Source organism: Procambarus clarkii, chromosome 47 (genome assembly GCF_040958095.1).
Source record: "Procambarus clarkii isolate CNS0578487 chromosome 47, FALCON_Pclarkii_2.0, whole genome shotgun sequence".
In the NCBI taxonomy this organism is placed as follows: domain Eukaryota; kingdom Metazoa; phylum Arthropoda; class Malacostraca; order Decapoda; family Cambaridae; genus Procambarus; species Procambarus clarkii.
In genome coordinates, this window is record NC_091196.1 from 6,147,708 (window position 1) to 6,171,526 (window position 23,819).

General features: G+C 46.1%; 1 protein-coding gene across 8 annotated transcripts in view; it reads left to right on the top strand.

Moving 5' to 3' along the window:
* The window catches only part of LOC123758702 (uncharacterized), a 28,558-nt gene extending 14,953 nt beyond the window's left edge, over positions 1–13,605 (top strand). For all 8 annotated transcript variants that reach the window (XM_069301967.1, XM_069301963.1, XM_069301965.1 and 5 more), the window contains 3 exons: positions 670–755; positions 1,871–2,104; positions 10,848–13,605. In XM_069301967.1, coding sequence (XP_069158068.1) covers positions 670–755; positions 1,871–2,104; positions 10,848–10,889 — 362 coding nt within the window. In that variant the 3' untranslated portion in view covers positions 10,890–13,605. The remainder of the gene's footprint in view (positions 1–669; positions 756–1,870; positions 2,105–10,847) is intronic.
* Positions 13,606–23,819: the final 10,214 nt, after the last annotated feature.

Sequence of the window (23,819 nt, forward strand, 5' to 3'; positions counted from 1 at the left end):
TATGATGACCCAGCACTATGGTGACCCAGCACTATGATGACCCAGCACTATGGTGACCCAGCACTATGATGACCCAGCACTATGGTGACCCCAGCACTATGATGACCCAGCACTATGATGACCCAGCACTATGATGACCCAGCACTATGGTGACCCAGCACTATGATGACCCAGCACTATGGTGACCCAGCACTATGGTGACCCAGCACTATGATGACCCAGCACTTTAATGACCCAGCACTATGGTGACCCAGCACTATGATGACCCAGCACTATGGTGACCCAGCACTATGGTGACCCAGCACTATGATGACCCAGCACTTTAATGATCCAGCACTGTGATAACCCGGCACTATGATGACCCCAGCACTATGATGACCCCAGCACTGTGATGACCACCTTAAAGGACAACTGACAATGCTATACTGTACAAAAAACACCTAAAGTATAAATGTTAAAATTTTATCAATTATATACAGTGTATTATTTTGTTAAATGATAATAACTTTGTTGTATTGTTCCAATTAATAGGATTATGTCTGATAACTAAGATGATCCAGCACTATTATTATATTATTATTTATTTATTATTATATTCATTATTTATTATTATATTCATTATTATTTATTATATTTATTATTATTTTTCATATTTTATTATTCTCGCAGATCACAGCCTGAGAGTTAACTTGGGTATTGGTGAAGGTATTGTGTGTCTCGTCGTCTCCTGTCTGTTGATGGTCGCCTTGTGTAAGGTAAGTCACTCCACCTCACTCGTGAGGTTACTATATGACGCTCTTATGGGCAAGAGATAGGGAGAGGAAGGTGTGTTTGGGGCTGGGTGGGTGTACTCACCTGTGCTTGCTGGGTTGAGCCTCGGATCTTTGGCAGCCTATCTGTTGACAACCTCTCAGCTGTGAATCAACTGGTGTACAGATTCCTGAGCCTACTGGGCTCTTATCATATCTACAGATGAAACTGTGTTTGGAGTCAGCCTCCACCACATCACTGCCTAATGCATTCCATTTGTTAACTACTCTGATGCTGAAAAAGTTATTTCTAGCGTCCTTGTGGCTCATTTGGGCACTCAGTTTCCACCTGTGTCCCCTAGTGCGTGTGCCCCTTGTGTTAAATAGCCTGTCTTTATCTACCCTATCAATTCCCTTGAGAATCTTGAATGTGGTGATCATGTCCCCCCAACTCTTCTATCTTCCAGCGAAACATGTGTGTATATGTGTGTGTGTGTTGTGGATGTGTGTAAGGGGGGGGTCCAAAGTGACCCTCTGGTAAACTCAGGTAATTCCTCTTATATCCACGTGTGTGTTGGTGAGTAATTCAGTCAGGTTAGTGAGTGTCGTGAGTTGTTATTGTTATAGTGATTGAGTGCGATTGTTTACAAGATCATGAGAAGTATTATGTCTTAAGTACAGGTGTTGCAGGAGCGCCAGACACGAGGCGGGGCTGCAGAGCTGCGTCTCGTACTAAGGTTTACCATGTTGAATGAGTTGTAGTATAATTATTTATCAAAGAAAACGCAGGTGCCTTTAAATGATGTTTTCTGTAAAATATTTTGATGGTAAACTAAAACTTTTTTAAATACTCTTATTTTGTTTTTCTTCACAGATTATTTTTTCCATTCTCATACTAAATTTTATAGCGTGGATACTTATTGCAGTTATAAATTAATGCAGTAACTAGTCTCGAACTATGAGGTAGACCCCTGATCAAAACAACGAGGGAAAAGACGGACAAGAAGTCCCTTAAAAAAAACATGTCAGAGCTTACATACGGTGACACACACATTCTGGTTCACCATACTTGCTATAATACTCCCATCACTAGCACCTCCCTCCTCCTCCTCCTCCTGCAGTACAACCCGGTGCTGACGTGGCTGTGGCTGGTGAAGGCCGTGGCGGTGCTGGTGCTCAACACCTACTTCCTGACGGGGTGGGTGCTGCAGAAGTCCAGCCACTACCACCAGTTCTGGGACCGCCACAACTACGACCAGGACAACATCTTCCTGCTGGCCGGCGCCGCCCTCACCTTCCTCCAGCTCCTCATCATGTTCATCTTCTGCTGCGTCACCGGCTCCTTCACCTGCAAGGTTGGCCACCAGGGGTTTGTTTACGTTTATCACGGCCATTTATAGGGGTTTATTTACATTTATCGCGGCAATTTACAGTTTTTTTAGGGTTTTCACGGCCATTTACAGAGGTTTGTTTAAGTGGCTCTAGGCGCAGGTTAGTGGCTCTAGGCACAGGTTAGTGGCCTGGACTTCACCGAAGGGAAGAAGGCTCAGGGCACACATGTAAACGACATACAAGACACTAAGGGGAGGGGGGGGGGGGGTAGACAAAGTAGATATATAAACAATGTTCAAATTAAGGAACAGTAGAACAAGAGAACATAATTGGAAACACAGGCGAGCCACAGGAATGTCGGAAAGAACGTTTTCAGTCTGAGAGTCGTAAATAAGTGGAACGGACTAGACGAGGACGTTGTGGAAGCCAATCCAAATCACAACTTGAAATGTGTGTACGAGAAGAAAGCAAGGGAAACACGCGCACACTAGAGTCAGCTTGTAACACACACACTAAAGCCACGTTTGAACACACACACAAAAGCCATGTTTGAACACACACACACAAATCCACCTTGGATAGACACCAACCACAGCCCAAGAGGAGCCAGCGTCAGCAGGTGCGCCACCAGAGGCAGGGACGCCGCCACAACCCCACACACCTCACAGACTTACAGTTCATATTGGGAGATTTTGATAAAATTACCCAATTCAGCGTAAAGCTGGACAGAAACATAAAGGGTCGCATCACCGTCTCCGGCCCCACCACCGGCGACACCACTATCACTGGCACACCACCAGTGGCACCACCATCACTGGCACACCAGTGGCACCACCATCACTGGCACACCACCAGTGGCACCTCCATCACTGGCACACCACCAGTGGCACCTCCATCACTGGCAAAACCATTCTATTGGCTCATTCCTTAAGGTATATGCCAGAATTCAGAAACACCTCAACATTGCTCCCAGATCTAGACAATGCTGGGACAATATACATGGGAGATTTTAATGCTAAGCATTAAGTTGGGAGACAGTACTATCATGGATAATTAATGCAAATATATATAATATGTATCACAACAGATTGTTTCTAATACTAATATTCAAACTTATCTATGGTGGATGGGTGGGATAAACTTGATTATATAACGAGGAGTCTTGTGCAGGATAATATGGAATGTTCAGTGGTAAATCACTTGGTTAGTGATCACTATGTAATTTCAACTTGCTATTAAGTACAGTGTGATGTAGCCAGCAGACATCAGAGACAGAACAGTAATATTCCACATGGTTTGCATAACCACTTTATTATTTGTACTTTAAAATGGCCTCAAACTAACACAATGACGAATGTACTGGCCGTCTCCAGAGACCTCGTTGAGTCAAGTACCACCTACTGCGACACTTGGGTGTGTTGGCGAACAACAAGCCTGGCAGAGGTGGACAACACCCACCACCACCCACATGGGTCCTTGACCCCGTATTTGTTAACGAACATGAACGAGTAAAGCAGCTTTTTGATACAAACGAACCAAATCACAAGAAGATTTACATACATTTCTTGTATATAAAGAGATGAAACATGAGCAATGTTATACGGAATAAACATTGAGAAGAGTTTCTACAATGTATAAAGGAGCAAACATTACTTGTTGAAGTGTGGGAAAATATACGAAATATCTCTAGAAGCAACCCAACCAACAAATCCACAAGGGCCGTGACGAGGATTCGAACCTGCGTCCGGGAGCATCCCAGACACTGCCTTAATCGACTGAGCTACGACAGGGTTAAAAGGGTTGAAACCGAAGTTCTACTGAACTTACTGGACCAACCAAACCCCTTCACAGCCCTCTAACACAACCAAATCACTGCACCACAACCCACTAGAACCAGCATTCTCATTGGTCAATGGGTAATAACATCAAGTTAAAACTGACTCCCAATTAACATACTGAACAAACTTGATGACACACGCCCCAACAGACGATAAACCATCAATCTTGCCTGTACAGCTATCGACGTGTTGGACCTTAATGATGTAACTGAATGGGAATTAAATCATGCACTAAAGATGGGCAAATCAACTGCTCCTGGAGAGGATGGTATTACTTACAGTCGACTGAGATTAGTCTCATAAGTACCAGGTAATTCACTTTTAGTGTTGTACAGAATGAGTTTAAGTGAAGGAGTATTACCTGATGCTTGGAGTGTCATTATTCCTATCCCCAAACCACACTCGGACAGTTATAGACCCATATCTCTAACATCGTGTGTTTTTAAAGTGCTTGAACGCATTGTCCTTAACCGACCCATGTATCGTATACAGTGGCACCTGTCACCCCAACAGTTTGGATTTATGCCTGGGCTCAGTACACAACACTGTTCTGCTGAATACTTCGCTCATGTTGAAGCTTCCCCTCAAGCAGTCTTCATCGACCTAGCAGCAGCTTTTGACACTGTAAACAGGGAAATCATACTAGACCAACTTGCTCTGAAATGGATAAATGGTTATTTGTCAGCCTGTGTTTTGTTAAGTGCACAGATAGTAAATACCTGGAACTGGGAACTGCATAAAGAGGAGACTTGATAAGATCTTCCAACCAATAATGAAGACACGGTCATTTGTTATGCTGATGAGATGTGTTTACCTGCTGCCTCCGAGCCCAGAATACAAGTTCTGCTCGAAGCTTTGTTGCTGGAGCTAAGGAATATGGACACCTTAACTCTGTACAGAAAACTCGTCCTCCCATTCCATGAGCAATATCACCACCCAATTATCATATAAATGGTCGTACACTTAACAACTGCGAGCCTTACAGATAGCTTACAGTCTCCATTAACGACCCTGGGTACCTTTCTTCTCTCAAGAGGTGAGACTGGGAGAGATTAAAGCCCTTACGGGTCCTTTAACACACACACACACACACACACACACACACACACATTATATTATATATATATATATATATATATATATATATATATATATATATATATATATATATATATATATATATATATATGTGTGAGTGTGTGTGTGTGTGTGTGAGGATATGAATATATGTATATATTCATGCAAAAATGTGAGAGCTGGTTAGAATTGCCTATCACTTTAATATATACGCACAATAATCACATTCTGTGGTTGAGTACTCAGTAACCAGCTGTACTTTATGTAAGAGAACACATCTCGACCCAAGTTTACCTAGGCCAGCCATAAATGGTTTATATGTACGCAGGTGAGCATTGTTAGAGCACCACAGAGGGTGATTATACCCTCTGTGGTCGAGTGCTCAATAAATCTTGACACATTATAATGTCTATCATAATGTCTACCCAGTCCATGGAAGACAGAAGGTAATCCATATATATGCTGGCGACCAGTTGGAAATGTATTTTGGTCGCGTCTGTGGTAGAAAATACTACAAAATCCAGTATCACTGATCAATTTACATCAATAGAATTAAGTACTTTCAATGCGAATGTTTTCCGTAAAAGAAGACGCCTGTCCATCAAGAGGATAGACACCTGTCCATCTTCAGGTTAGACCTGTCCATCAACTGGATAGACTCTCCTTGGCCATCATCAGGATAGACACGCTGTTCATCATCAGGATATACACGATGTCCATCCACAGGATAGACTTCCCCTGGCCATCAACAGGATAGACCCGCTGTCCATCAACAGGATAGACCCGCTGTCCATCAACAGGTGACGGTCTAGGGCGTGAGAGGTTACCAGTAAGGAAGGCCAAGACAGGAGGCAGGGTGAGAGACCTTGAGAATATGTTGTCTCCCCCACACACTCCGGTGAAAGGCTGTGTCACGTCCTGAGCGAGGAGAGTGTGGCGTCAGGCGGCCCTTGTATCCCGTCCTGATTGTTGCTACACCTCACTCATACCATCACCAACCACACTCACCACACAAGCAGCGACTCACCTCACAACACAAGCACTGACTCACCACAAAAGCTCTGATGTCCTCATTCACGCTTGAGTTTAGAATAGCAGTTTATTTTTGAGCTTGTGGGCAAGTTTCTAGCGTGAGATGTGAGCTTGGGGGCTCCGCTACATTGCTATAATAATCCAAACCTCGAGTAATATAGGACAGTAACACATCTTAGACCCCCACGAGGGCATCAAGTATCTCTCTCGTGTTCTTAAACGTCGCTTCTACCTTAACTAGAACACGGCTTGCATCCTAATGGCTTATACAGCGTCAACTTTCCGAAGGAAACAACGCCGTATCTCCTGAATGAGACTTATAGAAACAGAAGAAGTACGATACATATAATACATATACTTACTCGTTAATACATATAACGAGTACGACTGATATACTGCTCTGTATTTCTACCTTAATGAAGATTTAACTTCAAAGATTGCATTCCGCCAATTCATTTAGCTAAGCAAGTTACAATCTTGATGAGCTAGTTACAAAATTCAATATAAGTCGTCACATTAACAATGGGTTCGAGATCGACCTCAAGTACAGTTTCTAAATTAATTAAGCAACTGACATATGTGGAGAGCTAGTGTCACAATTGATATGTTTGTCCTGCACACCGCCCTCCATCCAGTGGGCAGCGGTGGATAGGTTACAATCACTTAGTTACTACCTACAGTTAGCAAACTGGGGATATTTGGCTAAGATTTTTGGTAGCAGATCATTTTGAATTAAATATTTACACATCTCTTGAACATTTGTTATAGAGTTGTCTCTAAATTCACGTATCTCTTCGCACTCCATCACATAGTGACGGAGGGTGTGCGAATAATATCCATTTGGAACAATGTTGACCTTCAGTAAAGAAATTCTGGAGTGCTTCTGTGCAAGGCCTAAGCATTTTTATACCAATTTGACAAACTTCACCAACATTAACAAATAGTATAAATACGGGTTTTAGGTTTAATATATAAAGCAACATTTGCTTTGCAAATATCTTCCAGATAACAATTATTTTCTCGGCTTTAAGACCGCGATATGTTATAAAAGCAGGTTACATGAAGCAGGTTCTATACATGGTATAAAGGACTGGTTGTATTCATGGTATAAAAGGCAGGTTCTATACATAGTATATGAGGCAGGTTCAATTCATGTTATAAGAAGCAGATTCTAAACGTAGTACAATGAACAGGTTCCTTATATGAAACAGAACTACACACTGTAAAAAGGGTGAAGACTGAATAAAATAGACTTCACCCTTTTACCCTACACGACACATTTCACCCTTCCACACACACACACACACACACACACTATACAAGAGTCTTCACGCGTCTACTTACACTATATCTACAGTGTTCACCCTTCTGCACACACTGTACTCAGTCTTCACCCTTCTACACACACACACTATACCCACCAACAGCCAAACATATAAAACAAATGCCTCGCGACAGCACCAAGGATCAGCTGACACCATAAACACAACATCCTGCCCTACAGTGCGGCAAGTCTCCCTTTAATGGGAGACTTGCTTGCCTCTGCTGGGACTCCTGGGTTAACCTTGACGAAGATGTCACTCTTCTATTTTTCTTTAATAGGATAAAGAGTCTTCACCCTTCTACACACACTATACCACAATTTTCACCCTTCTACTCACACTATACCACAGTCTTCACCCTTCTACACACTACACAGACAGCTCGTCTACACACCTTACCAACACCTCCGATGTCAACAGCCTCTTCCATATTGTATACAGTCTCTTCACGTGTATACACTGTTGCATTGGCTCACAAAATTGACACACACACATTGACATACACACATTGACATACACACATTGACACACACACATTGATTCACACACATTGACTCACACACATTGATTCACACACATTGATTCACACACATTGACTCACACACAGTGTGAGTCCAGTCCTCGGACCTATACTGTTTGATATATGTAAATGATCTCTCAGAGGGTATAGACTCGTTTTTTCCAATGTTTACTGGTGATGCAAAAATTATGAGGAGGATTGAAACAGGATGATAGTAGGAGGCTACAAGATGACCTAGAAAGCCTGGGTGAATGGTCCAACAAATGTTTGTTGAAGTTCAACCCGAGTAAATGCAAAGTAGTGAAACTAGGCGGTGGAAACAGAAGGCCAGACACAGGATACAAAATAGGAGATGAAGTACTTAATGAAACGGACAGAGAGAAAGATCTAGGAGTTGATATCACCAAACCTGTCTCCTGAAGCCCACATAAAAAGAATAACGTCTGCGGCATATGCGAGGCTGGCTAACATCAGAACTGCCTTCAGGAACCTGTGTAAGGAATCATTCAGAATCTTGTATACCACATTATGTTAAATCAATCCTGGAATATGCGGCCCCAGCATGGAGCCCGTACCTTGTCAAGCACAAGACAAAGCTGGAAAAAGTTGAAAGATATGCTACTAGACTAGTCCCGGAGCTAACAGGCATGAGTTACGAGGAAAGGCTGCGTGAAATGCACCTCAGGACACTGGAAGACAGAAGAGTAAGGGAAGCATGATCACAACCTACTAAATCCTCAGGGAAATCGACCGGGTAGACTAGGATAAACTATTCAACACTGGTGGGACGCGAACAAGGGGACACAGGTGGAAACTGAGTACCCACATGAGCCACAGGGGAGTTAGAAAGAACTTTTTCATTGTCAGAGTAGTTAATGGATTGAATGCATTAGGCAGTGATGTGGTGGAGGCTGACTCCATACACAGTTTAAAATGTAGATATGATAGAGCCCAGTAGGCTCAGAAACCTGTACACCAGTTGATCGACAGTTCAGAGGCGGGACCAAAGAACCAAAGTTCAACCCCCGCAAGCAAAAATAGGTGAGTACAGTGGCTCACCCACACATTTACTCTCACACATTGACCAGCACGCACACACACACACACACACACACACACACATTGACTCACACACTGACTCAAACACACACAGACACATTAACAGTGTGTCGTTGCCTTATAATAACATCAATTATCGGAGGAGGGCGCTCTGATAGTCACGGTATTGTTGGAATTGTAGTTTGCGACACTGCTTATCTGTCAGTGAATGTGGCGCGCCTCATTTAGCTCCGACATGTTCTGCGTCGTATGTGTTCTTAGAAGAGGTGAGTGGAAGTAGCTTACAGGACGTCCTGAATACATTTTTTCTTGCTGACCCCCGTTCGAGCGGCGCCTACGTTCCCCTGACTATCTTGTCGTAGTACATATTTTGCGATAGTAATTACTTGTTACGCAATTGGGAAATTTAAACCCCTTGGCTCAGAGCTTAATACCAGAACCCGCCACGTATTGACAAGATTACAAAATTGGGTTCTGGCTTTGGGTTGAAGGATTGAAGGAGTGTGGAGAAAACGCGTACCCACTGTGGGTTGGGCCCTGCAAGCCTCCTCAGCTGGTCTTGGCGCCCTCAGCAACTGGGACGTATTTAACCCAGCACAGGGAGTACGGGAGCGGCATTTCCGGACTTCTCGTAATGCAAGATATCCTCTAGAGCCCCGTGGGAAGAGATAAGCTTTTGTGTCCACGATGGTAACAAGGTCGCAGTTGCTTGTGTCGGATGGTCATTGTTCCACTTTGATCTGGGGGGATCCAAGTCTAAATGAATGTAGAGCAAAGACCTAGTCCATAAGGGCGTTGATGGTCTTGACCTCGTAGGAACGGGAGACGCAATTGATTGTCTGGATCTGGCGAGACTCGCTGGAAAGCCCCTGTGGCCTTAACAAGATTGAGAATAAGGGAACTAGGATACATATGAAGAGGGATACATATCAAGAGGCGGTACAACTTCACATCTAATGATCAAATGCTGTTCTTCATCTGTATCTTGCTCTCATATGGCCCCATTTAGGCCCATTCTGGTCACCGTTGTATAAAATTAAAATAGATTCCCCTGAAGTTTGAACAAAGAATTATGTAAACTTAATTCCAGGAAAAATAAATTTTATAGAGAGGGATTAAGAAGAGCATTATTTAGGTTCTGAAGAAAGGCAAAAGTAAGGGAGGACATGAATGATGGTCACACAACAAGGGAGATGGGGGAATGTTAAGTGAATGATGACCACAACACAAGATGAGACGACGACGACGTTTCGGTCCGTCCTGGACCATTATCACGTCGACTGTGACGACGACGTGTCATCATCTGGTGTGTGGTTTGGTCATCATGTCTTCAGCCACGTGACTCATCGTCCGCACGTTACGTGAATGTTCAATATCAACACAAAATGGAACACGAAACGCTGAAAATAATTTTGATAAGATTAGAATCAGACAAAAAAGACCTGGGTAAATACTGTTTCGGAAACAGTATTTTTAACGATTTTTGATAGCAATTAACGAGTAATACAGCAGGCGTGGGATGGCTGGAGAGTGTCACGTGTTGGGTGGACACATACGTCAATGTTTGGGTGCAGTATAAACTGGAGTTCGAACCCTTGCACCAACTCCCTGCCTCCAGTTTCCTCTAATCTTATATTTTTCATAATATATTTAACTATCTATTATATATTTAATTTGTTTTTAAATATCTGCTACTATGAAATTAACCTCTACTTTTATCAAAATAAAATATAAGAATGTCCAATAAAAGACTGTGACTGTTTCTAGGCAGACAATAAAGGAAAATATTGGTACTTTTTGTTTGTGCAAAAGTTTCTTTTGATATATTATTATTATAATCCTATAATATAAAATTATATATTATAATCCTGTAATGAGTAGACCACCAAAATAATAATAATAATAATCTGATTTTCAGGTTCACAAGCAAAGAATCCCGACTATGGAGACTGATATATGAATGGCGTAAGGCGGCCCAGCCTCCACTGCTGTCTGCTTCACTAGAGTGACTCTCCTTGGACTCTGTGACTCTGCTGACTGCAGAGTCCTCGCCAACACTCCAGGCAGACTCGCGGCCACTCCTGGCAACATCTACACTGACAAGCATCACCTGATCTAATGAGAAAATTGGTGTGAATGTTAAAAAAACTATTTTTATATTAATTTTCCGCTAGACCATATAGCCTCCAAAAGACTTCATAGAGAGTAAACAAATTCTCTGCCTATCGAGACGCCGTGTTGAGGGCTGCTATGGCTTTACGGGCTTCACATGGCTTGGTATTTTGGGAGGAACCGAGGCTTCGAATCCCGAGGTTTCGAGCCTGGAGTGTCAGTGGGCACCACAGATGGCGAAACATTAATTTCTTTGCCACAACACTATTATATGGACCACCCATATGTGGACTATTATGTACTGATCCCTCTCTAAGCAGTACAGGAACCATCAACTGTTTGGAGCTCACTGTATAGTGACCAGTGTATAGTGACCACTGTATAGTGACCACTGTTAATGGGCAACTATGCTTCCCATGTGGACTTCAAATCATTGGCAAAATTGTCAAACTATTTGATTGGGAATAATTTTACTCTGTCAATGTTTGAAGTTCACGTCCCTATTAATTATGTATTTGTCTTCGATGTTAAGTGATTCAGAGACGACTTTGTATTTAAGTGAAGCCTGAATGTTGTAAATTATAGATGCTGATCGCAGAAGTCTGTGATCTCTCTTATTGTTGTGAGGTTTTCACTAGCCATTATGTCACTTGTGAGGGAGAGTCAGCTGTAAGAGCCAGGTGTGAGGGAGTGTCAGCTGTAGGACAGTGTCAGATGTAAAGAGATGTCATCTCTGAAGGTGTGTGATGCAGAATTTAGTTTTTTGTTGTAAATATTGCTTTTGTGACTATTTTCCTGTGAATGGCCACCCAGTGTGGTGCCACCAGTGTGGTGCCACACTGGCTCCTGACATTCCTGTCGCCACACTCTGGCTCTACGGACCTTTGAGGCGGTAGAGGAGCCATCACCAGGCGCGCGTGACCGCACAAGCACACATGCTCACACATGCACGCATGAACGCACGCATAAACAAGACCATTATACCAGGCACAAATAATCCCGCATTGGTACACAATGCACATCCGTGCACGCATAAACACGCACGTGTATACATGCACGCATAAACACGCACGTGTATACATGCACGCATAAACACGCACGTGTATGCATGCACGCATAAACACGCACATGTATGCATGCACGCATAAACACGCACGTGTATACATGCACGCATAAACACGCACGTGTATGCATGCACGCAAAAACATGCGTCAGTGTAAGCACGAGTGTAAACAGTTTCGTACGCATATTTACGCATGTACATGGCCAAGCTTATGTGATTATACATTTAACTTTGAACTGCATGGCACTCATTGGTTCGTCTTCTTCCTGGCACTGCATGACACCTGTAGTCCACCTGGCACTGTATGACACCTGTAGTCCACCTGGCACTGTATGACACCTATAGTACACCTGGCACTGCATGACACCCGTAGTCCACCTGGCACTGTATGACACCTGTAGTCCACCTGGCACTGTATGACACCTGTAGTCCACCTGGCACTGTATGACACCTGTAGTCCACCTGGCACTGTATGACACCTATAGTACACCTGGCACTGCATGACACCTGTAGTCCACCTGGCACTGTATGACACCTGTAGTCCACCTGGCACTGTATGACACCTGTAGTCCACCTGGCACTGTATGACACCTGTAGTCCACCTGGCACTGTATGACACCTGTAGTCCACCTGGCACTGTATGACACCTATAGTACACCTGGCACTGCATGACACCCGTAGTCCACCTGGCACTGTATGACACCTGTAGTCCACCTGGCACTGTATGACACCTGTAGTCCACCTGGCACTGTATGACACCTGTAGTCCACCTGGCACTGTATGACACCTGTAGTCCACCTGGCACTGTATGACACCTATAGTACACCTGGCACTGTATGACACCTGTAGTCCACCTGGCACTGTATGACACCTATAGTACACCTGGCACTGTATGACACCCATAGTCCACCTGGCACTGTATGACACCCGTAGTCCACCTGGCACTGTATGACACCTGTAGTCCACCTGGCACTGTATGACACCTATAGTACACCTGGCACTGTATGACACCTGTAGTCCACCTGGCACTGTATGACACCTGTAGTCCACCTGGCACTGTATGACACCTGTAGTCCACCTGGCACTGTATGACACCTATAGTACACCTGGCACTGTATGACACCCGTAGTCCACCTGGCACTGTATGACACCTGTAGTCCACCTGGCACTGTATGACACCTGTAGTCCACCTGGCACTGTATGACACCTATAGTACACCTGGCACTGTATGACACCCGTAGTCCACCTGGCACTGTATGACACCTGTAGTCCACCTGGCACTGTATGATACCTATAGTACACCTGGCACTGTATGACACCCGTAGTCCACCTGGCACTGTATGACACCTATAGTACACCTGGCACTGTATGACACCTGTAGTCCACTTGGCACTGTATGACACCTGTAGTCCACTTGGCACTGCATGACACCTGTAACTTCGTCACTGCGGCTGACTCGGTAAAATTATCTTCCACAACCCTCAATAAAATCAGAAATAATTCACTATATATATTTTTCCCCAACCAATTATATTCATTTATTCCGTCCGGTCTCTTTCCTGGTTCATGTCTCCTGGTTCATGTCTCCTGGTTGATGTCTCCTGGTTCATCTCCCCGGGTTCATGTCTCCTGGTTCATGTCTCCTGGTTCATGTCTCCTGGTTCATCTCCCCGGGTTCATGTCTCCTGGTTCAGCGTCTGAAGCATGTGTAGAACTACCCAGAGATAACGACTTTCACAACAGCAGAACTACCAGGCCCTCACACAACTCACGGCGGCCTTGATAAGAACGGATACGAGGGGATACTAAGTCAAGTTTTACATGTAAACAAAGAATGGTTTTTCCCCCCGGCTTGAAGGATCTTCTAATGACCAAAGCATAAACACTCTAAGACTTGTTACCGTCTTCCGTTGTCGAGTGCCAGGCTTTTGTTTCGTTATCAATGGATTAGTCAGGATCGACTTCAAAACCATGATGGGGTTTCCGGTATACGAGACAGTGAATTATAAATATATTTCCCGGTAGCATTTGGCTCTCGGGATGCGGTCGGACAAGCCCAGGAGTCGTGGCATTATCGTGGAGCGTCCGGCGGAAGCGACTGTCTTCACTCGGCGCTGCTCGTCACCGCTGAGATGAGGTACAGAGAGGGAGCCTGAAGCCTGTGTAGCACTTGGCAGGCTGAGGGGTGGCAGGCTGAGGGGAGGCAGGCTGAGGGGTGGCAGGCTGAGGGGTGGCAGGCTAAGGGGTGGCAGGCTGAGGGGTGGCAGGCTGAGGGGTGGCAGGCTAAGGAATGGGAGATATGTGGATAGAGAGAAGGAACGGTGCCCGGCTACGTCGTCCACTGAGAGGTCGTAACGCTCTGAATGCCAGAGGCGCGGCCCGTTCTCCGGAATTGCCACAATAGACAAAATACGGGGTACTAAACCCGACAACCCATATCAAATGGCGACAGCATCACCACCACCAACTACCACCACCAACCATCACCACCACCAACTACCACCACCAACCATCACCACCACCAACTACCACCACCAACCATCACCACCACCAACTACCACCACCAACCATCACCACCAACTACCACCACCAACCATCACCACCACCAACTACCACCACCACCAACTACCACCACCAACCATCACCACCACCAACTACCACCACCAACCATCACCACCAACTACCACCACCAACCATCACCACCACCAACTACCACCACCAACCATCACCACCACCAACTACCACCACCAACCATCACCAACTACCACCACCAACCATCACCACCACCAACTACCACAAATAACCACCACCAACTACCACCAACAACTACCACACCAAGTTCCACCAAGAACCCTTATCACCATCAACCGCCACCACCAACCACCAACACCTCCAACAACCACCACCAGCAACAATCACCACCAATACAAACCACCACCAACACAAACCACCACCACAATCAACCACTACCACCACCAACCAGCCTGATGAAACAACCACCACCGCAAACCTCCACCACCAACAACAACAACCACCACCACCCATCTGCAACAACCACCATGCAACCTGACCAACAACCACCACCACCAACAACAACCAACTACCACCATCACCAACAACAACCAACTACCACCACCACCAACCACCACCAACCACCATAACCAGTCACCACAAACTACCACCCCCACCACCACCACCAACCACCACCATCAACAACAACAAGCACCACCATCCACCACCACCAACAGCAACAACCACCACCACCAACATCCACCACCACAAACAACCACCACCACCAACATCCACCACCACCACCACCACCAACAACCACCACCACTACCAACAACCACCACCACCAACAACCACCACCACCACCATCCACCACCACCACCAACATCCACCACCACCAACAACCACCACCAACAACTACCACCACCACCATCCACCACCACCAACAACAACCATCACCACCAACATCCACCACCACCAACAACCACCACCACCAACAACCATCACCACCAACATCCACCACCACCACAAACAACAACAACCACCACCACCAACAACCACCACCACCACCATCAACCACCACCACCACCACCATCAACCACCACCACCACCATCAACCACCACCACCACCACCAACATCAACCACCACCACCAACAACATCAACCACCACCAACAACAACATCAACCACCACCAACAACATCAACCACCACCACCAACATCCACCACCACCAACATCCACCACCACCACCACCAACAACCACCACCAACAACAACCATCACCACCAATATCCACCACCACCACCACCAACAACCACCACCACCACCAACAACCACCACCACCAACATCAACCACCACCAACCACCACCAACATCAATCACTACCAACCACCACCAACATCAACCACCACCACCAACAACATCAACCACCACCAACAACATCAACCACCACCACCAACATCCACCACCACTACCAACAACCACCACCACCAACATCCACCACCACCACCAACAACAACCACCAACATCCACCACCAACAATAACTACCACCACCGAACACCACCTCCAACAACAACAACCACCATCACCAACAACCACCACCACCAACAACCACCACCACAAACAACTATCAACAACCACCAACAACCACCACCACAAACAACTATCAACAACCACCAACAACCACCACCACAAACAACTATCAAACACCACCAACAACCACCACCACCAACAACCACCACCACCAACAACCACCACCACCAACAACCACCACCACCAACAACCACCGACCACCACCACCAACGACCACCACCACCACCATCACCAACCACCACCACCACCAATAACATCCACCACCATCAATAACATCCACCAACAACCACCACCACCAACGACCACCACCACCAACGACCACCACCAACAACGACCACCACCACCAACAACCACCACCACCACCAACGACCACCACCACCACCAACGACGACCACCAACAACCACCACCACCAACAACCACCACCACCAACAACAACCACCACCACCAACGACCACCACCACCACCAACGACCACCACCACCACCAACCACCACCACCACCAACCACCACCACCACCACCAACAACCACCACCACCACCACCACCAACCACCACCAACAACCACCACCACCAACGACCACCACCAACGACCACCACCACCACCAACGACCACCACCACCAACAACCACCACCAACCACCACCAACGACCACCACCAACCACCACCAACGACCACCACCAACGACCACCACCAACGACCACCACCAACGACCACCACCAACGACGACCACCAACAACCACCACCACCAACAACCACCACCACAAACAACAACCACCACCACCAACGACCACCACCACCACCAACGACCACCACCACCACCAACGACCACCACCACCACCAACGACCACCACCACCACCAACGACCACCACCAACGACCACCACCACCACCAACGACCACCACCACCAACGACCACCACCACCACCACCAACGACCACCACCACCACCAACAACCACCACCACCACCAACAACCACCACCACCAACGACCACCACCAACGACCACCACCAACGACCACCACCACCACCAACGACCACCACCACCAACAACCACCACCAACCACCACCAACGACCACCACCAACCACCACCAACGACCACCACCAACGACCACCACCAACGACCACCACCACCAACAACCACCACCACCACCAACGACCACCACCACCACCAACGACCACCACCACCAACAACCACCACCACCACCAACGACCACCACCAACGACCACCACCAACAACCACCACCAACGACCACCACCAACAACCACCACCAACGACCACCACCAACGACCACCACCAACGACCACCACCAACGACCACCACCAACAACCACCACCACCACCAACAACCACCACCACCACCAACGACCACCACCACCACCACAAACAACCATCAACAACGACCACCACAACAACCGTCACCAACAACGACTAGCTGTCATGATACCGACCAGGTGGTGGTGGTGGATAAAACAACCAACTATCAACAACCACTACCACAAACAACCACCACCACAACCACCATCACTAACAACGACTAGCTGTCATGATACCGACCAGGTGGTGGTGGTGAATAAAAGAGCCAGGCCTGGTGAGCCGGGCGGACTGTAATACAATAGGTGGTGGTGGGGCCGTGGCCATCCCCTCTACCAGCTGACAAGAAGGTGAGTTACCCTTCGTCTCAGTTGGTGTTTGGCCTCGTACAGTATGAGGGAGGGAGGGCGGCAGTGGTGGAGTCTGCAGCCTCCACCACTACTCTTCCTCCTCTCTCACTCCATACGAGGTCCAGCAGGTCAAGGAGGAGAGGGACAACACCCGCGGTTATAATGGCGAAAAAACAAGTAATATCAAGAAAAAGCGCCAAGCCATTACGATTATATAACACTGGGAAGGGGTCAGGATAAGGATTTGGGATGGGACGGGGGAAAGGAATGTTGCCCCAACCACTTGGACGGTTGGGGATTGAACGCCGATCTGCATGAAGCGAGACCGTCGCTCTACCGTCTGAGTCTCGTCGCTTCGACGGCCTAAACTCAGAAATTGTTTGATAAATACTCTCAATTTATCAAACAGTTTCTAACACAATAACGTTTTTCGATGTCTTCGGGCACAATTAGTTATTCACATTTTGACATACAGGTTTCTTTAGTGACGATTTTAGTCAACGTTGCAAAATATGCATCAGGATCAGAGATTGTAGTCCCCTAATCTTGTAAATAGGCCTCTAGCCTTTCAATTTAATAATATTGCTTATGTATCTCGATATCCAACTCAAGTAAATACATGTCTAGCTCGGAGACGGTCTTGAAAGTTGGCGCCTCATCGTCAGGGAATACTGTGTCCCTTTCCAAGACAAGTTTCTCTTCTCCAAAGATAGGCGTCACGTCTTCTCCCATAAACATTTTGTCGTCAAATTTTACCAGTTTTTCATTAAGGGAGGGCGTCTCGGGGTCAGACCTTTCGTCCTTATCAACAGGCGATTCATCCTCATTGATGAACTGCTGGCGCTCTAAATCAAGCAAAGGTATTTCTCCGCCGTTTGCATCGGCCTCAGGGCCTTCATCGATCTAAAAGAATACACTAATAATTTCTTCAGGTTCGGCAAGTAGTCTTTCGTTACCCGATGAAAATGATTCCCAACCTGTGCTTCCGTATTTTAGGTTGGAATGGGGCTCGTCGATGTAAGTAATCTCCCGATAAGAATTTATAACATGAATGGACTCATGATAAAGAATGAGTAGGAATAAAGCCGCCATTACTGCTACGATGCAAAAATCCCTCAATTTTACAAAGAACAGCATTGCGTTCTTCCTCTTGCGTTTGACGGGAGACGAAGCTTCACTATGCGTGGCGAAAGGTTCAGGTGTATTATTGATATTTCCAAAGCAAATTTTGTTTACGGCAGCGGCTGTGTCTGTACACGTCCCAAAGGCGGGCGTCGTGTTAATACAAGTGGTGTCAGAGACAGGCGTCGTGTTAATACAAGTGGTGTCAGAGACAGGCGTCGTGTTAATACAAGTGGTGTCAGAGACAGGCGTCGTGTTAATACAAGTGGTGTCAGAGACAGGCGTCGTGTCGGTAAACACGTCAACAGGTGACATCTTGTCGATGCACAAATTTTCACCAACAGACAATTTGTCGATGCACTAATCTTCAACTGGACACACGTTATCGATGCACTAATCTTCAACTGGAGACACGTTATCGATGCACTAATCTTCAACTGGAGACACGTTATCGATGCACTAATCTTCAACTGGAGACACGTTATCGATGCACGAATCTTCAACTGGAGACACGTTATCGATGCACGAATCGTGCACGTCATTAGTCGTTTCGCTGCAATATTCGTTAGCAAAATGTTCGTCCTTCACAGTAACGAGTTCATCGTCGTTACAACTGTTACCATCAGAAACTTTGTTCAAAGACAAAGACGTTTCACTTTTCCCATCTTTGCACTGGGATTAGCAACAGCTGCAGCACCACTTTATTGGCTTAACAAAAATCTTTTTCAAACAACTTTGTTTAAGTTTCATTTTTGCAGGAGTAGATATTTCCTGTGATACAAGTTACGTGAATAACAGGTAAGAAGGTAACGCCATGAACAAGGTGCATTAATATATATAGGTTGGATTTTGGGAACTTTGTCTCGCGTAACACGAGAAGAGACGAGAGGGAGAGGAAACAAGTGCTGAGATTAGTTAGTCAACCGGGCGCACCAATTATAACACAACCTTCCTCGGGTTATAACACTCGCCTGTTAGCTGAGAGTTTGTGAGCTGAGGTTAGTTAGTCAACCGGGCGCACCAATTATAACACAACCTTCCTCGGGTTATAACACTCGCCTGTTAGCTGAGAGTTTGTGTTTGTAGGAGAGAGTTGTGTGTGAAATATATGGTATGTCATACAGGTTGGTTATGTGGTGTATAAACTCTCTATTGTCAGAGTTGGATTTATGACATTATGAGGAGTTGATGGGGGCACTGGACTCCAGCGAAATGAAAAGCTGTACTGGAGGAGTGGCGTGCTTACATGATGTATGTATACATGTTTATTATACGTCACACACTCCTGTATTAGAGAGAATAGTGTCATTCATCTCGAAATAATTCTTAAGCACACAGTAAGGCAACCAAATATGTATTAGCGTAAATAGTGTTTTATCGTGAAAGGGAATAATGTAAGATTAAGAGATGCCGTGGAGTCTGACAGAGGATCACTGGAGGACGACCTTGATAGTATGGGTGGAGGGCCACAACGTAGCTGCCTCCGGTGAGGCTGTGGTGGGTACACACGCCTTGTTGATAGTGTCTAACACCTTGATGGTCAGGTATAGTGTAAATGGTTACACTAATGGTCGTGTACAGAGTAAATGGTTAAAATGATGGTCAGGTGTTGTGTAAATGGTTACAGTATTGATCGTGTATAGTGTAAATGGTTACAGTATTGATCGTGTATAGTGTAAATGGTTACAGTATTGATCGTGTATAGTGTAAATGGTTACAGTAATCATCTTGTATAGTGTAAATAGTTTCAGTGATGGTCAGGCGCAGTGTAATGGGTTACAGTGATGAACAGGTATAGTGGAAATGGATACAATGATGGTCAGGAGTATTGTAAATGGTTACAGTGATGGACAGGTGCAGTGTAAATGTTTACAATTATGGTCAGGTGTAGTGTAAATGGTTACTGTAATTGTCAGATGCAGTACAAATGATTACAGTGATGGTCAGCTGAAGTGTAAGTGGTTACAGTGATCGTCAGGTGTAGTGCAAATAGTTATAGTGATATTCAGCTGTAGTGTAAATGGTTACACATATGGACTTGTAAGAGAGAACACCTGAGAGAAATCAGAAACATGTGTAGAATAATAAACCCCACAATGTTTGAGTTAGGAAAACACTATTTGTCAAATATTGATACTGTTCTTAAAAGATTCCCCCATTTTGCACCCGCAAGATAACGTAAGCTTTTAAGGGTTGACAGATGTTAATCTTCTTGTTTGAGGAGCTGTTCACTTGAGACAGTTAAGCAAGTCCCAGCTGTGTCTGGGTACAAGTGACACGATGAACAACCCAGCGGGTTTTCTTCCTATTGGGGAGTGTTGTACATGCTGCTATGGCGGTGTGTCCACTCACAAGATGAGTGACGCTGCCCAATACTGTCACTATGGCGGTGTGTCCACTCACAGGATGAGTGGCGCTGCCCAATACTGTCACTATGGCGGTGTGTCCACTCACAGGATGAGTGGCGCTGCCCAATACTGTCACTATGGCGGTGTGTCCACTCACAGGATGAGTGACGCTGCCCAATACTGTCACTATGGCGGTGTGTCCACTCACAGGATGAGTGACGCTGCCCAATACTGTCACTATGGCGGTGTGTCCACTCACAGGATGAGTGGCGCTGCCCAATACTGTCACTATGGCGGTGTGTCCACTCACAAGATGAGTGACGCTGCCCAATACTGTCACTATGGCGGTGTGTCCACTCACAGGATGAGTGACGCTGCCCAATACTGTCACTATGGCGGTGTGTCCACTCACAGGATGAGTGGCGCTGCCCAATACTGTTACTATGGCGGTGTGTCCACTCACAAGATGAGTGACGCTGCCCAATACTGTCACTATGGCGGTGTGTCCACTCACAGGATGAGTGACGCTGCCCAATACTGTCACTATGGCGGTGTGTCCACTCACAGGATGCGTGACGCTGCCCAATACTGTCACTATGGCGGTATGTCCACTCACAGGATGAGTGGCGCTGCCCAATACTGTCACTATGGCGGTGTGTCCACTCACAAGATGAGTGACGCTGCCCAATACTGTCACTATGGCGGTGTGTCCACTCACAGGATGAGTGACGCTGCCCAATACTGTCACTATGGCGGTGTGTCCACTCACAGGATGAGTGACGCTGCCCAATACTGTCACTATGGCGGTGTGTCCACTCACAGGATGAGTGACGCTGCCCAATACTGTCACTATGGCGGTGTGTCCACTCACAGGATGAGTGACGCTGCCCAATACTGTCACTATGGCGGTGTGTCCACTCACAGGATGAGTGACGCTGCCCAATAAAATCGCCCCTCGGGGCAAAAAATTAAAAAAAACAAAAACCGTCGTGTATAGTGTAAATGGATATTGTGATGGTCAGGTGTAGTGTAAATGGTTACACTTATGGTCGTGTGTAGTGTAAATGGTTACATTGATGGTCGTGTGTGTAGTGTAAATGATACAGTAATCGTGTATAGAGTACATGGTTACAGTGAAGGCCAGGTGTAGTGTAAATGGTAAATGTAGTGATCACAGCCCACGTGTCCGGAGACATAGATACAGGTGACAATCAGCAGCGAGACGGGCCCAGGAGCCGAAGCCCTCCTAGCTGGCGCATATTAAAGAGAACATACAGGTGAGTACACACACAGCAGGATGGATCATGAGAAATGTTTCCTACACTTAAGTGAGGCAAGAGAGACACTGCCCTGAGGATGTCTCCCTCCCTTCCTTCCTCTCCCTTCTTAATTATTCTCTCTCTCTCCTCCCCTCTCTATTCTCTCACTTCTCCTACTTTACCGTTTTCTAAGCTTCTTTACTCCCCTTTCTCAGTCTACGATTTCACAACTCTTTAATTCTTCCTCCTTTTCCTGTTTCTACTTCCATTGTTTTTTCCTAGATTTCCGTTTTCCCAGTTTGTTATCCTTCCTACAGTTTTGTCTTCCTATGTTATCTACTTTCATTTTGCCTACAGTACCAGTAACCCCTTTACAACTAGTATTGTAGATCCCTGGGCTACTGGTACTGTAGACCCCTGGGCTACTGGTACTACCACAGACAATACACACTACCACACAGTACACACTACTGCAACATTAATTCCGTTGCAACATATCTTTTAATAAACGGTTGCCTAACGATACCTTAATATTCGACGTTGCCGGCGCCTTCGTGACACAGATCTTGATAGCAAGCTGCTCATTGGTACACGCTCCTCTGGCGTCTTCATATCTACCACTTCGTACCTAAAGAAGCTTCATATGACTTAAACTTAAGCTTCTTTGTGTGTTAATTTTCCATTAGTTCATTGTTTACACTCATTCATCAAGGCACTGCATGAGGCTGAAGCAAAGGCACTGTGCTGGAGGTTGCGTCATGTTGCCTATCTTTGCATCTTGCCTGGCAGCCATTGAGGTCACCTCTTACCAACCCCACAACACACTCAATATACTAAGCGAAGCTCACCAGGTAAGTATTATAGACTGTGGGTTGGTTGGTGTTGTCGTCGTCGATCCTTCTCTATGGACAACCCAACCCACAACTCGGCAGAGTGCTTATACTAGGAGATCACCCTTGGCGCTTCTGGCTCTTGGAGAGGGGCTCAGCGTCACACGTTTAGGGGATGCGGCTCCAACACTTAGCCTCGTTGTCACGTGCACACACCCACTCGAGCCGCTGTGACCCCCCACTCTCTCCTTATGAGATATGATCTCCTCAATCCCCTATGACTTACTAGTATTACCTCTTACCCTGTCCACAGCAGTGGTTCTTGGTTCTTTCTCTTTCTCTCTCCTTCTTCACTACTTCCTGGGAAGCCTCACTAGGACAAGGGCAAACACCAGC